This window comes from Vigna umbellata, chromosome 8 (genome assembly GCF_029865625.1).
Source record: "Vigna umbellata cultivar VRB3 chromosome 8, Vumbellata_1.0, whole genome shotgun sequence".
In the NCBI taxonomy this organism is placed as follows: Eukaryota; Viridiplantae; Streptophyta; class Magnoliopsida; order Fabales; family Fabaceae; genus Vigna; species Vigna umbellata.
Window position 1 is genome coordinate 21,899,249 of NC_142172.1, and position 18,947 is coordinate 21,918,195.

An 18,947-nucleotide genomic window follows, 5' to 3' on the forward strand; every position below is an offset into this window, starting at 1 on the left:
TAGGTAAGTGTAACACCTCAAAGTTTAGGATGCCACGGGTTTACAACAACTTTTTAAAACTTAACTCTATACCATTGTGAGATACAATTTAAATAAACACTTCCATTTATTATAACTAAATTTAGAAAACTTCATAAATCAAATGTAACTAACACATTCATAGAATTTCATTACAAAACTATTTGCATTGAAATTAAAATCTCATAGTTCTCCCATGTATCTTGCTGCTCAACTTCATTTTAGCTACATCTGTAACACATCCACTCTCATACAAGTACAATCATCGTAGGTGAAAACCAGAACCACAACATACAAAGGTGAGCTAATAGAAACAAGTCATATAAACATACATAAGTATTAAACATCAATTTAGAATAAAATTTCCAAAAAGTGCCTATCTGCATATACCGACACATGCCCTCACATCAAATCATTAACAACCGCATTATCAAAATTCAAAGCCACCAACATATAACTACACAATTTTGCATCAAAGTAACCGATTCACACACAAGCTCACTCGATCATTCACATACTCATAACTTAATTTATTTGAAATCATTCACTATATATTGAATCACCACTGGGTTACTCACATACAACATAAGGTTGAGTATCATCCCCCACCACTCTCTTAAAGAACTTTACCAGTCTGGTGCACTATACCACCCCGTTACACAACGACATTTCTCACTACTCTCTAAAAGGCTTCACTGGCAAGTACACCACTTCTCACCACTCTCTTAAAGCTTCACCAGGCAAGTATATCATTTCCCACCACTTTCTCAAAGCTTCACTGGATAAGTATACACTTTCCACCACCCTCTTGGAGCTTCACCGGACAAATATACACCCTCATGACTCTATCCTCAAAGACCTTCACCGAACAAGTACCAGTGTTACTTCTACCACTTTTCCAGAATTAAAAGTAATACATCATAATAGGTATTTAACTAGAAAACCATGACTAATCAAAGAGCTAAATCTAAAACTACACACTAAATTTTTAATGTAATAAATGTATTCTTAAGCTTACTCAAATGAAATGTATCTTGCGTCAAACTAAAATCTTGTATCATCTTATTTAGTCAATGTCAATCTTATTTAGCCAATGTCCAATGAATACCAGAACAATAATAATGCTTAATTCTATGTTAACTTATAATAAAAAAATTACATCATATTTAATAAATGACACCAATTATTTTACCAATTAAACAATAAACAGATGGTATTTATAAAAAAAAAACAATGCTATCATATCAACATTAAATACATACCATTTGAGAAACGTTATATAATATATTATTATATAATATAAAAGAACCATAAAAAAAATAATAAGTATCGAATATAATATATAATATAGTATAATATACTATTTACCAATACTCAACATTGACTTAAAACAAAAAGTCCTACACCATACATAACCCACACTTTTGTTTTCTTAATTTCCAAACACAATTACATTATACTAATATTACATAATATAGCTTATACAATATTTAAAACACAATTACATTTTCTATTTCTTCAATCTGCACCGTACTTCAAAAATAAATTAAAAAATCATCATTTACTCCATTACTACTACATTTTTTTTACTACTGGAACAACCAATTATAGATTTAAACTCAATCCATAAAACCTTACATCATAATTTCATATATGCATACGTTTACTCTCAAAGCAAATATCTAAAAATTTATCAATTAAACAACGACTCATAAACTTGAAAAAAAAAACCCATAAATAATGCACCAATAAATTCTTACATCAGCTCCCAAAGAAGTATATTACATGACTTAAACCACTTAAATAACCAATTATATTGCATCATAAAGCAATGCAAGGATTGCTGAACACATTCCATCCCAGCATCGAATGAACATCATAAAATAATCTAGATATTTTCATATTTTTTGTCTAATCACCATGACTCTTCGGTATATATACTGGTGTTTATAACAAAAATGAGTAAAATTGTTACTGCACTTCAATTACCTCCAAAATATACCTTAAACATTGAAATTTGTATCCTTACTCACAATTGCACGAACTTTTTACTAAGCACTATTTTTCACAATGATCCATAGACTTAAACAATATAATGATCCAAATTATATACTACATTAGATATTTGCCTAATCATTCACAATAAACTTTACACGCCACTTACATATATAAAACTCCATGATCAAACATAAAGCACCACACATCTCTAGCCACATAATTTCAATCCATTAGAAAAATTCACCAGCGGCAAGCAAGAGGACCCACGTCCAGGAATCAAATACTCATTACATCACAATACCAATAGACAAAAAAGATTACCATCCCTTACTCATGAGAAGCTTCACTCTGTTGACCAAGTTCCTCCATTACATTAACAAGGTTAAAAAAAATCTCAATAAGACCCTTAAAACAAAAGAACCCCTGAATGGTAAAAAAAATTATAATATAACTAAAACCCACCAAACAACAACAAACGATTAGCGAAAGGAACGATTCCACGGCGGCGGAACGGTGGAAAGGCAGCGGTTTCGGTGGCCGATGCTTCCAAACGGCGGAATGTGCTTCGAAGAACAACACTGGTCCGACGAATGGTCAAAACTCCGTCAAACGACGGTTTTGCTCACTGTGAAGACTCTAATGGGTGCTCCTTCTCTCTAGGGTTCTCTCCAACCCAAAGTAATATTTTGTTTTTGAAATCCCAAAATGAAACTCGCCACTTGAACCCCTCCAACCCTTCATTTCCACATCATTTTCGTTTTCTATTTTCTTTTCTACATGGACCATTGACAACGCGACATGTGACTGTGTCAAAATGTTGTAAAAAATTGTTCTCAATAAGATCATCAATTTAACTAGTAAATTCGTAAGAGTTTATAGGGAATCTATACAAATAATATACTAATTTAATATTTTAATAGTATAATTAATTAAAATAAGTTTACAGTATTAATGGATAGGTTCACATAAATATTACCAGACATGAAATGTTAAGATAAGATACTCTCGAATTGCTCTCAGAATTGGATCCTTTAATTGTTACCTAATTTTAATTTTCAATTACAAAATTTAAAAAGAGCAATTAAAATTAACGAAAATTTGTTTCATATAGCTTAAGAACCGCGTGCAGCGTAGAGCATAACACCATCGAGCATATCACAACCACGAGCCGAGAGAACCGCAACAAGAACCGCGAGCGGAGAGAGCTACGAGCAGAGAGAACCGCGACCAGAAAGCACGACGACAGAGCAGAGCACGAGGCATCACCACATAGCGAAACTACGGTGGGTTTGGCGTGGCCGGAGAAGAGAATGACACAGCACAGAAGATAATGACACAGCGCAGCCAACGGAGACCAGAACAGCGAACCCTAATCCACGAGGTGGAGGAGTATAGCGAGCCTAATCACGGTGAGTTTTTTTTTTTTTTTAATTTCCGCACAAGAAACGGCGATCAATGACGTCGTTTTGGGTTAAAAAGAAAACCCCTCTGGACTCGCCAACTCGATTGCAAGCTCTCGAGTGTGGCCGAGCTCACGGAGTTCACAACGAGCCTACCAATCCTGCATAAGAAACGAATTTTCTTCCGAGTCAACTCGGGCAATCGGTATGGAACGTAAACTCGAATTTACGAGTTAACACGCGAGTTTGATAAACAAACATACGTTTCTAAAGAATTGATTTTGAATACAATGTAATAATACTAGGTACTCTTGGTCCTCTGTGTGCATGACTTCATTGCGAGACAAAGCACTGCTGATGATGAATATACATTGCTTGGGAAGGAGTCTCGCCACTGCTTCATCATCTTTGCTCCCTGTGCAACTCCCTGCACAAAGGTATAAACCAATTGAGTATTTTTATTTGACTCCTTGTATATATGTAACAGTGCATTTATGTTTCTTATATTTAGCTAAAGATGATAGTGTTGTGGATTACATTTGCGTTTTTAGTGAAGACTTATGTTGCTTATGTATCTTGTAAAATGTTATTAAATGTATTAGGGACCAACTATTTTTATTTTAATGCAGGGAAGTTCATTTTTGGTATGTTTTACCTGATGAGGTCAAGAGCACAAACCTATTGAACCAATATTTAGAAATTCTATCGCCTTGTGAGAAAGAAAATATAATTACCATGCGCGGGGAACAGATAAGGAAAAGAGCTCTGCTGGCCCGTGCATTAGTTCGCACCACATTAGCAAGATGTGAGTTATATTATTCTGGTTCCGTATATCTTAGTTTTTCTTCTTCCTTTTTCGTTTTTTCATTTTTCTAACACTGTTTGAATTGCTTACCAATCACCAAGCTATGATATTGCAATCTATGCAAGTCATATACATTTTCAGTCACTATATAGGGTTTAATGGACTAAAATATTGTGGTTTCATAACCTGGTATATGCCACCATAGCTACTAATTATCAAGTGGCAATTTATCACTTATTTTGGCTGGTTGCCTGTTTCGTCCAGAATGAGCTACTATATACACCAAAAAAATTTGGGAATCAACTATATTATTTTACTCCTAACCTTAGCTTAATAACAATTTTAAGATAAATGGATTAGTTGCACTTAGTACCTACTTGTTTCATGGACCTTGAATTGTATGAAACTATCTGTCATGGTTACATCTGTACTTAGTATATTGTTACAGCTTTGCTTCATTTGGTTTTGATAATTTTATATCATGACTGAATATCTAATGATTATTGTTTACTGCTAGATCAGACGAATTGTCAAATTGATCCAAAATCTTTAATGTTTAGGAAGAACAATTATGGCAAGCCTGAGGTGTGTTTTTGAATTATTAATTTATTAACTTTTGTATGTTTTGCACTTTCTTTTTGCATAATTGGTATATGCCTTGTTCATTGAGCTTTCGTGTAAATATTAACGGTTTATGGTAGCACATTTGAATAGCTGGACTGGCCATATGCTGATGATTGGAGCCGCCCACCACTGCATTTTAATATCTCACACACTTCGTCTTTGATAGCTTGCGGAGTAACTGTGGGTTCAGCTGTATGTATTCAGTATTTTATTTCACAGCTGTAGTTTATTTGTAAAAGAATTTCTTCAAGGAACTATTCTTTTATTGAATTCAAGTAAAACTTTAACGTTAACCCATGGTTACAAGTCTGAGCAGAAACAAAAAATGCCAAAAAATAAGATCTAAACCAGAGAGAATTAGAAGCTGCTATGTGGCAACATCAGCCCCCAAAATATCCCAAATTAATTCTGTCCCAAATTTTCACATCCCTACCTCCTCTCTCCTCTTGCCGTGTATGCAGTTTGTTATGATCCTGCACAACCATATTCTCCTCTTAACTTTCCATTTTATCCCTGTTTATTTTTCTCCTTGATAGTATTGTTTCGAAGGAGGCCCCTTTTGTTGAGGACAATTGAACTGCACCTTGTCCTTAAGGTGAAAATCAGGAAAAACTGTTTGAATCAATTTAAATTCCTTTGAAGTGCCGTCCTCATTGGGGGAACCCCACCCACTGTATAAGTACCTCGCAGTTTCCATTTAACAACTTCCTAGCTGCTACCACATTTGTAGCTTTGGCTTGCAATTCCAATTCCCTTCTTAGGAAAGGTAGAAAGTTCTCGAATTGGCTGACTAGATGGAGGAGCCTTTTTGAGTTGAGAGATATGAACGATTGGATGTAACCTTGATGTCTCAGGTAAGAAAAGTTTATAAACAGCAACAAGTTTTTCATTCCCAATTTCAGGTGAGAAAAGTTTATAAGGAGCAACAAGTAAGAAAACCTTGAACAACCCATAGAAACTGGGACTATTCATTCACACTTTTTTCAAATGATCTCAATTTATAGGGTTGGGCCTTTAAGTTAACCATGTCTCCCAATTTTTCTAATAGTTCTTTTAATTCTTTTGGGGTTCCATCCGGAATATGAGTTGATAGCTCCATGCAAACTATATTCATCATCCCCAATTCCACATAGTAATCTTCTGCCTCATTTCTCAACCGTTTTCTTGTGGTTTTTAATGATGTCACAGCCTGGGATAATGCTACATCACCCTTAATCTCTATGACTTGTTCGTGTTGCTGCACCTCAATTAGGTAATGTCTCAAGTCTGCACTGCTCAAGCTTTTGAGTAATCTCAAGTCTTTCAATTTCTTAAAGCCCAACCTTCTCTAATTGGAACTCACATCACTTACCAATTGCCTCCTCCTTTACCTTGGGTCTGAATCCGACTTCCAACTAATGGGCGAGTTAAGATTCATTGTCCCTAGCAGTAAGAGGGTTGAGGCCTTGTCCCTTCTTGGGCCCAAACTCCCTACTCCCGCCCCCAATGGGGTTTTATTAGTGTTGGGCCCAACTTCTCTACCCAAGGGTCCATCTCAATCTTTTGTGCCATCTCCATTATGATGTGCAATAGGCTTTCTATGAAAGCTCGTAAGATCAGCTGATAAAACAAAACAGAAAGGGATTCAGACTTGCCTAGTTCATGTCTATCGACGAGGGATCTCAGATTGCGCTTGACCGCAGACTCGTAGCATGGGTGAGAATTCTTCATCTTAGGTAATGAAGGTGGGCGGCTCGTCGTCTTTGAAAAAGGAATGGATGATTCTTGTCAAACTCTATCATGCCCATCCTCCTTGGAGTTTTAAAAAAAAGATCCCCTTATGTTAAGTTGCTTGAACCAGTTATCCTTGCTTCTGCTTTGATTTCGTCTTTCAATTCATTTTGTTAAGCTTTGATCATGAATTCCTTCGTCTACGAAACACAGTGAAGCAGGGAGTGGTTCAAACTTCTCTTGATACTCAATAATCAAGCCCCTTTGCTTTAATCCCATCAACACTTTGTATGGATTCTCTGTAGGTTCCATCTAAAATTGACCAAAAAGTGATTGTTGGAATATCTGCACATCACCATCAATACTTGATATTCCCACCATTGGTACCAGTTCAATGTTCTTCCTTTTAAGCACCATTTTTGTATCCATCTTCTCTGTCTTTGGAATGCAGTTTATCACAAAATGTTACTGCACCCTGTGACCCACTCTGTCTTTGGAATGCATCACTCTTTGTTCTCCTTTCGCAATGCATTTGTTAGGTTTCCTATCAAGACACCTAGGTAAAACTTTCTCTAACACAACTAGACTAACAAGACAGTAGGAATGAATAACCTCTTGTATTATCACTGCAAGAATCCAATGTACAAAGAATACAGAGAGCCTAACCTCCCCCCTCATGATGACAAATCTTGTTAGAACTACAATCAACAACCATCTACAATTGTTTATTTGCTATTTATACAGCCAATAACCCCGCCCTTCCTAACTGCTAAGGCAGTTAGGCATTTAATGTTTTATTCCTTCTCTCGTAAACTCTCCATCTCCTAACATTACACCCCGCTGCCGAACAACCTTGTCCTCAAGGTTGGAAGCGGGAAGCTTGATCTCATGGCCCCCTTCCTCAATGTGTTACCGTATGAAGGAAACCCACTAGCTATGTCTTCCAATTCAATTCAGGAGGCTTGGGTGGTGGCACATCCTTCTCTTCATTATCTTCTTCATCCTCTGCTAAGAGTACCACCTGCAGGCTCCTTTCTAGACACTGGTGACTGGGCGCGAATGGTCCCCCACATCAAAAACATTGCCCCTCTTCTTTTCTCTTCAGGAACTCAGGATAAGGCAAGTTCCTCACCGTTTAGCTTCTGTTGTCGCTCCCGCCCATACTGTTCGGTCTGCCCATACCATTCGGTCCCCCCATTCCGTTCATTCCGCCCATACCGTTCGGTCTAGTGTTGGCACCTGTTGTGACTCCTTCTCTTCTCACCGATCCTACGCTTTCTGCCCCGCTCGGTCGACTCGGATTAGGGCGACTGATCTCGTTTCTTGTTAGTTCTCCGATCTCTCGTCCCCAAGATTGCGAATTCTTGGTCTCATTCCAACTTCCCCCTCTCGCTCTGATCATTGCGTCCTCCACGTCTCTCGCAATTCTCATCGCAACCATCAGCTCCTGAGGATCAAGAATTCGAACCTGCCCCTTGATGTCCTCGCACAATCCGGCGAGGAAATAACCCAAAACCTACTCCTCCGATACCCACGGGTTTGCCCCACCAACATCTCAAATTCGCGAACGTGATCTTCCACGGTTCCCTCTTGCCGCAACGTCGCCAGTCGTTCGAAAACGAACCCCCGAAACCCACTCCAAAATCAGCTGATCATGGTTGCTTTAAGGCCCTCCCAGGAACGATTCGTGGCCTTTTCTTTCCAAAACTTGAACCAGTAACTCACGTTGCCCTCCATGCTGATGTACGCGAGTTCCACCTTATCTTCCTCCACCACCTTCTAGATATCGAAAAATCGTTCAGCCCGATTGATCCAACTGTGAGGTTCCAGCCCTTCGAACGTGGGTAAGTCCACCCTCTTCCTCCAATTATTTTGCACCCCTTGATGATCGCCACCCCCTCTTCCTCCAGTTTCCTCATCGCGCCTCCGTAGATTTTCATTCACGGACGTTTGACTCCCATCAGAGTTGTCGTTGTGGTTGTTAGTCTGCGCCCCCATCATCTGCATTAATTGTTGTAGGTCCCGTCGTACGGCGGTGGACTCAGCCTTCATCTCTTCCATCGTAATCTCCAACGCCTCCAGTCTTCCCTCCGTCGTTCCCTCCATAACTCGTTCTCGCGCCCAATTTGGGATCCGGCAGGTCGGACCAAATTGTTAGGTTTCCTATCAAGAAACCTAGGTAAAAATCTCTCTAACACAACCAGACTAACAAGACAGTAAGAATGAATAATCTCTTCTTGTATTATCACCGCAAGAATCCAATGTACAAAGAATACAGAGAGCCTAACCTCCCCCTTCAGGATGACAAATCCTATTAGAACTACAATCAAAACAATCAACAACCATCTACAATTGTTTCTTTGCTATTTATACAGCCAATAACCCCGCCCTTCCTAACTACTAATGCAGTTAGGCATTTAATGTTTTATTCCTTCTCTCGTAAACTCTCCATCTCCTAACAACATCATTTTGTTATTATCCTGCAGTACCATTGTCTCCTCCTTACTGCCTACTTTATCCCTATCTTTTTTTCTCTTCCAATAATGTTGTATCAAGGAAGGCCCATTATGTTGAGGCCCATCATAGGCATTGTGTTCTCTTCTAGTGTAATGACATTTTCTATCATATTCATTTTTCTTGAAGACCATTTTCTTTGAACTTGTTTAACTTGTCATTCTCATTGTAGATTGGTATTGATGTGGAAGAGAAGCAAAGGAGGTTAAAGAATGATACATTAGCCTTTGCACAACGCTTCTTTTCTCCTTTGGAAATAGAAATGTTGACTCACATTGTGGACCCTGAACTCCGTCTTCAAGAGCTCATTAAATTATGGACTCTAAAGGTTAGTAACTGGATTGAATTTCACTAATGCTGTTAGGTTTCCTATTGAATAAAGAGTCTGGTTAGAAACAAATGTGACTGTTTGAAGTTGGAACTATTATATTGAAAAAAATGAAATACTTTATTTGTATGGGCATCATATCAATAATTTTCTTGGAGAATTATTTGTTTTTTGAATTGTAATGGGGCATTGCTGTGTTCTACCTTACATTAGCTTTGAAGATATGGTAATGTATTTCCATATTATTATGAAACTGGAATTACCTGCAAAGCATATTCTTGCATTAATTGATGTCAGGTAAAACCATAAATATTTTATTAAAACTTATTGCTGGTTAAGATGCAAGTTAATATAATGTATTTCAAATTTGTCTATATAATTTGTTCTGTTTTGTTAGCTCCATTTAAAAAATGTCTATGGCTATCTCCTATAGACATACATAAAATTTCTTTTTCAATTTTGATTTGTTTACTAGTGTCTTTTTTATGCTAAGTATTCAACTAGAAGTCAAATGTAGAGTTATTTTCACCAATTTCCTTTGAAACTTATATGTTGAAACAACTGTTAATTATAAAGATAATATATAGTTAGTCAACATAACTTGCTGTAAGATGAAATTCAATGTGTTATCCAGCCGTTACTCACAAAGACATCTCCATTTACAGGAGGCATATGTAAAAGCACTAGGGAAGGGCTTCTCAGCCTCACCTTTTAAGAGTTTCACCGTGCGATTAGGAGACCATGTGAAAGGAAACTTCCATACTCCACCTCATATGATTTCTAAGGTATGCCTCGCTCTTGTAAAGTTTGTTTGAATTTGAGATATAAAGAGCTCCTAATTAGTGACATTATTTGACGATATATTGATTTCTCCTTTGGAGTCAACTGCCATGAAGACTTGCTTTAGTATTAGCATATTAAATTTTCGAAGGAGATTTGTCGTCTTTTTTCTTCCATTAGCAATTTTCTCTGCTGACAGGCACATGATATTACTGTTGAGACTTCTGATGAGCTGAAGAATCCGTCTAGCAATTGGCAGTTTGGACTTCTGGAGTTAGCTGGTTCTCATTATGCTGCCGTTTGTATTGAACAGGACAGCATAGATGCAGGTAACACTAACTCTCATGCTATAAGGATAATATTACATATATGCATTATTGCTAGTAACACAGCATTTCTATCACGGCTGCACACTTGATCGCATGCCTGCATATTATACAGCCACCTTCATATTTGTGGCTATCATGGCTCCAACAATTGTGAAGGGCATATTTTCACTACTATTATTTATAGTTTGAATAGTTGCTACAGCCTATGTTTGTGGTTTACAGGCAATGAGAGTATTCCAATAGATCTGACCCTGAGGAAAACAATCCCATATGTTGAGGATGAATGTGTTTCTGCAAGTGATAGTGCTGTAGTGATTGGTGGCTTGACTAGATTGTCAACTTCTGATTAGTGATTTTGTAATGAAATGGAAATTTAGGTAATAGCTTTACATTCTGCCTTCCTTCAGCATTTTGGAATAAGTTCTTACAAGTTTTCAGTGTTCCCATTGTTGTTGCATAGGATACGATCTGCCAATTGCACTGTAACGTGGAACATATTGCGGTCATTTCTTGGTCTCCTTAGGTATGATCTAATCAACAACGTTGCAATCGGTGTAAAATTTATAATTATATGAAAATTGTATCTGTTCATGTATTAACATGTTTTAAAATGACTTCCCAGAGTGCGTGAAATTTATAGACTTTCCTAATATTTTGAAAACGCTCCCAACTTTGTATTTGTGTAGACTTTAGTAGACTTTTTTTTTTTAAAAATGCTATCAACTCTAATAAGTTTTAATTAGGTAATTTTATACTTGTGATAATTGATTGTCATTCTTATACACATTAGGGTTCAACCTACTAGTAGAAGTTTGGATAGTTTGTATAAAACGTTATGTTTAGTTTAGACTGATAATGGAATGTTCTTAATCTTCTGCTCTCCTGTACAATTAGAACAACAAAGAATATATTTATTCTGTAAGCGGAGCCCTCAATTTAAATTGATTACTTTTGTTAACCAAAATACATGAAATGAATGTTTTTTTCTTGCTCAAATTAAAAAGTTCTGCTAGGGTTAACTTCATCGCAGAAAAAAGTGACGAATAATTTAAGGAATTAAGGAACATTTGGCTGAAACTGGAAAGACAACTGATACCATTGCAACAAAAAAAAAATGAGAGTAAATTTGGGTTAATTGATGAAATGAATTAAAAATTGGATAATGAAAACAAAACAAAGAAACTTGAAAGGAAAGTTTGATAAGTCTAAGAATGATGATCACAAGAATTGAGAAATTGTTGATACGATTTCAGGATGCAAGGAAGACAGGAGTCCTAAACTTGAATTGAACCATTGATAGTTAGTCATCTCTCCTACTGCAACTCATCATCATGGAGTTTAAATCCCATTCTTCCTGTAGTAGATGTCAGGGAGATTAACCAAGGGTGCAAGGGAATGGTTGGCATTCGTGGGAAAGGTCCTTAGATAAAAATACCTTGTTTCACTATTCACTCAAACTGCCTCTGCAATTGTTTGTCCATGCAATCCTTCAGTACATATTTAAAATATATGTAAAAATAATAAAAATGATCATAGCTTTCCTTCTTTTTAGGTTGACAGTGCTCTGCCACTTTCATTGCTTCTTTTTCTCTTTTGGAAATGACATTAGGATGCGGTCATATGGTGTGCGTGTGCTCATGTTTTAATGTTATTCCTTATATATTTCAATTACGTTAATATATTGGACCATAAGTCATTGGTGAAGGTTATGACATGTTTTTATTTTTATGTATAGTATTATAATATAATTTTTTTATTATCAATAGTATGATTAAATATTTTTTTCTTACATTAACATTTAATACACGTTTTTATATATATAAAATGGAAAGTAAGTTTAATAATATATGTATAACATATGTGTCATCTTATATTTAGTAATTAATATTTTATAGATGATTTAGATATTATACATTTAAATATTTTTCTAATACACACAAACATATATAAATAAGCACGTCATTTTAAAAGTTATCTTAAACATTTGAATGATGACATGTATATCATATATTCAATATTTAGTTATTTAAAAAAAAACGCTCTAATGTAATAAAACTTGTAATTAAATTTCTTTTAAAAATAAGATTTAGACATTACAACTTATCCTCTTTTCTTTTCTCGTTCTGTGAATTGTTACTGTATCTAGTATAAACATCAATAAAAATATAAAAAATATTAAAACTTTAAAACTAAAATACCGACTCTCATATATCTTTTTACAGAGAACTAGATAATGCTAACTTTTTGTTGTGAATGGAAAAATGTAGTGTTAAGGTAAATTCTTGTTGGGTTCTTATAAATACTTTTCGGGTAACCTTTTACATATTTCTTTGTTTGATTTTAGGAAAATTATCATGTGCACATTAGTTAAAGGTAATTGTCCGAGGACGAACATAGGTGTTAATATTTTTCTTACATATAATTGACCATCCATCTCAAATTTGGTTTTAAGGATCATAATTATTTTTTAAAAGGTAATTCTGTAGTTTTGTTTAATAAAAACTATGGTGATGACTCTTTAACCTTTTTAAGTTTGTTTCAATATTTCGTTTGATCTCGATTGCGATATATGACATCTCAACATTATAAATACTTATTTTTTTAATAGAAAAAATGTTTGTTTCTTCATTATTACAAGAAGATCTCATGATGACTTATTTATATCAGAGATACTTCAATAATGTGTCTAAAGATGTTCTACCACAATAAATTCTCTAACTTAGTAATTTGCTAAGTCCACAAGGACTAGTAGTTGTATAAGATCATATGTTTTGATATTTGACGTAAACCTAATAAATTATGTCATATATCACAATGTTATTTAAAAAAGAAAGATATGTAATTAATGCTATATGAAGAACATTTAAGGATCTCCAATTAAGGTAGATAAATTCAAGATGATGAAGATCTTATTGATCCAAAGAATTTACAATGACTTCTTTTTTTTCATCCTTTATATGTAGAGAATATCTTTGGAAACGAAAAAGTCACATACACATATAGAGTTTTGAGTGATAAAAGTTAGAAGGAAAGATGGGAGAGGTTTTAGATTCAGCTCCTCCATTAACATTTGGGAGATACAAGGTTAGTTTAGAATGAGAGTGTCGATTCAACTCCTCCTACTAACTAAAACTAACAACTAACATTTGTCAATAAAAAACAATATATATATATATATATATATATATATATATATATATATATATATATATATATATATATATATATTTATTGTTAAAATTTAGAAAAGATAAAAATATTGGACTAAAACTGTGTTTATGGGAGAATATGAATGCTTTATTTATATTTAGAAAATGTAATCAACACGAATAAATAGACAAGATTTAATATCCTCTTATAATAAAGATATGATGAAAGAATAAAAAGTGTTTTTAGTAATACATATATAATCTATATATTCCTTGTTATAACACTACTTTTTTTCTTTCCTTGAATGCATATCTACATGAATAATCTCAAATAAAATGGAAACAAATCCTTGTCTAACATTACGATACTTTTATTCATTTGATAAGATTGAAAATAAAAAATAAAAAATAAAGTAACAATGGAATAAAACTCTAAGTCTATCCCAAATATCAATTAGTCTTGCTCAATCCTTATTCTATACTGTTGCGCAACTTCCTCAATAATTAAATGATCACCTACTTCTATATAGAATACGATCATTGCATGTAAAAATCACAATTACAAAGGTAAACAAACAAAACACGTAAAATCTTAAGTTTGAAACTAATGTCACAAGTATTTAAAATCCAAAAAAATTTGAAAAATAATAACTCCTTGAAAAAATCCTTTCTTTAGTTGAAAGTAAAACATATGAAAGTTCACCAAGTTAGACTCCTAAGAAAGAGACGAGAGTCATAAATGGAAAAACTTAAAAACCTTATCTTTCTTAGTCAAAGTCTTTCCAAGATCATTTTCACACATCTCAATAATTATTAGAAAATTGAGAACAACCTACCAATAATTTTTAAAACACAATAAAATCTCAATTCATACAATACTCAATCTAGAGACATCAATTCTCTAACCTCAATACTTAAGGACCAAGTATCAAACACCAATTAATAGAGTTATGTTAGATTGTAATTTTGATTTAATTCATGTGAGTAACTCCTTATGAGCTTTGTTTGACCTTTGGTTAGAGCTAAGTTGCTTAGGCCCTTTTGAGCTTTGTTTGTTGCTTTGTTCAAACCATACTCCTTAAGTGAGTGCCTTGAGAGGATCCCTTTTGGTTGGTAGCTTGATGGAGTGAAGGCTTCTTAGAGTGTCAAAGTCAAATGACTAGTGTTTATAGGTAGAGAACTTTATCAACTATGTTTGGGTGTGCTTGTTTGTGGAGGATCTTTAGAGTATTGAAGATAGAGGATGGATGTCTTTGGGTAAAGAACTCTATTGACTGGTGTTTGATACTTAGTCCTTGAGCGTCGAGATCAAAAGGTTGGTGTCTTTAGACTGAGAGCTCTATGAATTAAGGCGTTGTTGTGTTTTAAATATTATTGGTAGGTTGTTTTCAATTATCTAAGTTTTCTAATGATTATTGAGAAGTTTGAAAGTGATTTTGGAAAGACTCTAGCTTGGAAAGAGAAAGTTTTTAAGTTTGTCCATTTGTGACTTACTTCTATTTCCTAGAGTCTAACTTGGTGAACTCTCATATCACTACTACAAAAACGAGTTTTGACATCAGTTATTTTTTACCTTTGACGTTAGTTCAAACTTTTACGTCGTTCCTAAAGACGTCATTTTAACATTAGACGTGAGAAACATACGTCTAAGGACGTTGATCCTCAGCCCAACAAACGTCAATTGTTGTTGGGCAACAGGGACCTGCATTGCTAAGCGAAAGTTTTTGGAAATGACAAAGGGGGAATTGAGGTCAGGTAATGCCATAACAGACGTTAATTGATGTCTATTAACGCCATAAAAAACGTTAATTGTAGTTTTTTTAATAATTTATTCTTTTTTTACAGTTTTACCAAACCTGATATGTAGAAAATCAACACAATTTGTAGTATTTAATGTTTTGAGTACACATTTACAATTTAAAGTGTGAACTAATCAAAACTAAAAGTAAAAACTAAAGCTATCAAAACTAAAAACTAAACTAATGTATGTCTTCAAGAAAAAATCCAATGGTTGTTATGATGGGCATGTCCTAATTAGCTTCATCGCTCTAGAAGATACATTGTTCACTCATATCATATCTTCTTCATCGTGTCCTATGTTATTGGTGATGAATTCTTGAAGCGCTGCAAAAACAACATAACTTGATTATGCTTGTATTCTAATGTTTAAAGTTGAATGTGATTTGTAATATGTGAAAGATATATATTATTATCTCAGTCAAACCATCTCCAATTCCTACTCGAATGATGGTCTTCATCCAAGACATGACATGGTAACCACATATCATGAATCTAACTGCTTATTTCACTAAACATGACAAAGAAAATAATCACATATCTAGGTCATAAGTTGACATTCAAAAATTAATAACTTAAAGATCAATGAGTTCTCACCTTTGAATACAGTATTTGAATTTGTTGTTCTATGGGCCTACCCATAACTCTAATTACATTTGAAACATAAGTTAATACTACCCCTAAACTCATTAAACATAAAATTTTCTTCATCTCGTAATTATAGATAGGTAACGTGTTACTTTTAAACTAAACAATTTCAATGTTGTCGACAAACGTGTAAAGTTATAGCATCCTAGATACAACTCTTGCTTTGAGTCGTTCTTAAGAGAATCATATAAATGAACTCTTCCAAAATTTTCTTGTCCAACATCATATACCATGTCCTCTAAATGATCATTCATCAATTCATCCACATAATTTGTTTCTCATAACGTTGTAAGATTGTGTAGTATTCATGCCAAGTTCAAACTATATAACATCTCATTATACCATAGATGAATAGATGATCACGCATGTTGCCCAAGTCCCAACGTATTTGATTAAGACAACGAACACAAGGACAAAAATATGTCTCGTTCATAGAGTTTGCATGTTCTTCAACATATTACAAGAACTCAAACTCCATTTTCATATTTTTCATTGATGCGACATTCATTCATCTAGCTTCAATCCATACTATATTCGTAACAAACTCCATTAGTCTCAAATTTTTAACTCTCGTAAGGTTAGACCCCTACCTACTCAAAATAAATACTTTTTATAATTGCTAACACGGATACAAAGAAGTCTAACATGATAAATTTGATAAAATTTTGGTAGCATTTCACATTTATCTTCGAGATTCAAGAAATGAAAGTAATTACAGATGACCACAATCAAATATGCATCTGGAGAACAATACAAAATGATCTCAATCAAAATTTTATCAAATTTATTCATAAACTCCAAGGTACACGTTATAGATCGGACAATTCAAGATTTAATACAAACAATTAAAAGTTTAATCATTTGTGTTAAATCTCAAATAGAAACTAAGTTTCACTCAATATTTAATTAAAATGCCAAAAATCACACTAAACAAAATATAACAAATGCCAAATACAACAAACAAGTTTCCCGAGAGCAATATATATCAAAAAACAAAAGTTCAACAACTAATTTATAAACAAAGTGCAATATACATCAAAAATAAAAAACAAAATTAACCTTGAAGGTGGATTTGCCACTTGAATAAAGCATTGTCATTGGTGAGGGAGAAAAGAGAACACACTAGTGCTCCAAAGATGGTCTATGCACGAAACCAATCGGTCAAAACAAAAGAAAATTATACCTAAAGTATTCAATAAACGTGCATTTGTGTTAAATGAAAGAAATATTACTTTTGGTGGTCACCGAAAGCTTTGCTGGAGTTGTTCGCACTCGTGGAAGAAGGGTTCGCGCAGAGAAAGTGAAGGAAATGGGTTCTGTGGGTAGAATAAATGACCATAGGACGTTGAATCCTCTCGAGGTCGTTGTCATATAGCCATCGGATCCCTAATGTAGCCAACGCTTAACAGGCTCAAAAATTGATTTCACGCTCAATTTTTAATTATTTTTAAGATAGTTAGACGTCGGACCTCTCACCCACCGATATTGAATTGGTCATAAATATAGTAAACATCTTTTCAGTTCAGGTTTTTAATGATTTAACAGAGTTAGACATTTGTTCTTTGAGTGACAGATGTCTGAAATTCAGCATATGACATCAGACATGTAGACCACCAACGTCTGTCAGAACCATTAAAAACGCACCCAAACCTCTCTGAACGGACACCAGGTGTCAAGCTGAGGGGAGTCAGAAATCAGATAGTTGAATGCAGCTGTCAGCAGAAGAGCGGACGTTCGTTTTAAACAAAACTGATTTTTCTAAAATTCGCCTCACACTCTCTACATGCACTCTTCTTCTCCAAAATTCTGATATTTCATTTCTCCTTCTCTCTAAAAAGCTCTCCCTTCTCTCTACCAAAACTCACCATTTCTCTCCTCCGATCACCATTTAGGCACCGTAGAAGCACTCCCGGTGTCCATAGCTTCATTTTGAACCGAACAGTTTCAAAATGATTTTTTGCTGTTTGGTTTAGTTTGAAGGATTGTGAAACGTAAGGGTAGAAAGATCTATAGTCAAACGAACCGTATTCTATCTCTAGGATGATCGTTCACGCTCAGAGGTAAGGGAAGCTTATTTAATTTAATTGTATATTCGTTTGCACGTTCGTTGATAATGAATGCATGTTGCTGTGTGGTTGAATGTATCTAAAGTATGAATGCTGATATGCTTATTTATATGGAATATGATTATTTAGTATGATATGGATTGTGCGAAGTATGAAAATTGATTATGATATGAATTTATAAAGTTATGAAATTTTTGTATTAAGAAATGAGTTGAAGATAAATGAATCCTGAATATGAAATTTCCCTATGATAGTGTACGTTCGTCATTGAACGGTCATTGATCGTTCGGTAATATTAGTAACCTTAGTTAAAATTGGATTCTTTCATTTGGAAAGAATCCTAGTTGAGGACGAGCGTCTTCGTGAGGTAATACTATGCTTGAGCGTTCGGCCAAGCGTAGTTGCATCTGAGTATTCGGTGATAAACTTAAATTTTGTAAATATGTGTATTTGTATATTTTAGTCATTTTTAAACACAATTCCAATAGTACCTTATTATATTTATTAAGCTTTCTATTATAAGTTTAGTAGTGCTCGATCTCACACCAAGCTCTCGAAATGAGTAGTGCTCGGTCTTATACCAAGCGTTTGTACTCGTTTATGGTTTGATCTATCTTGATGAAAATAACGTTCGTCCAACTTTAGTAGAATTTCCCTCTACCGTGTTCGGTCATTGACTGGCATTAGGTTTTTGTATGTGAATTCTTCTAAGTATGGTTCGTTAAATATCTTGACGTGTCTACATTCATTGGTTCCGGCCTAGAGCCTTAGTACTTGACAT

The 18,947-nt window shown here is 34.5% G+C and overlaps 1 protein-coding gene across 9 annotated transcripts; it reads left to right on the forward strand.

Annotated features, from left to right (window-relative positions):
• Positions 1 to 3,117: 3,117 nt before the first annotated feature.
• LOC148194264 (uncharacterized) lies at positions 3,118 to 12,125 on the forward strand. Of its 9 annotated transcripts, none has more exons than XM_088096847.1 (11): positions 3,118 to 3,425; positions 3,722 to 3,853; positions 4,046 to 4,221; positions 4,739 to 4,806; positions 4,936 to 5,037; positions 9,042 to 9,161; positions 9,242 to 9,397; positions 10,063 to 10,182; positions 10,377 to 10,506; positions 10,729 to 11,029; positions 11,760 to 12,125. In XM_088096847.1, exons 2-10 carry the CDS (start codon positions 3,744 to 3,746, stop codon positions 10,854 to 10,856), a joined length of 1,110 nt encoding a protein of 369 aa, XP_087952973.1. In that variant the 5' UTR covers positions 3,118 to 3,425; positions 3,722 to 3,743; the 3' UTR covers positions 10,857 to 11,029; positions 11,760 to 12,125. The 9 variants fall into 9 exon arrangements, with proteins under 9 accessions (XP_087952973.1, XP_087952969.1, XP_087952966.1 ...); XM_088096843.1 differs by lacking the exon at positions 9,042 to 9,161 and having other exon boundaries at positions 3,128 to 3,425; positions 10,729 to 10,883; positions 10,945 to 11,029; XM_088096841.1 differs by lacking the exon at positions 9,042 to 9,161 and having other exon boundaries at positions 3,130 to 3,425; positions 10,729 to 10,883; positions 10,967 to 11,029.
• The last annotated feature ends 6,822 nt before the right edge of the window (positions 12,126 to 18,947 follow it).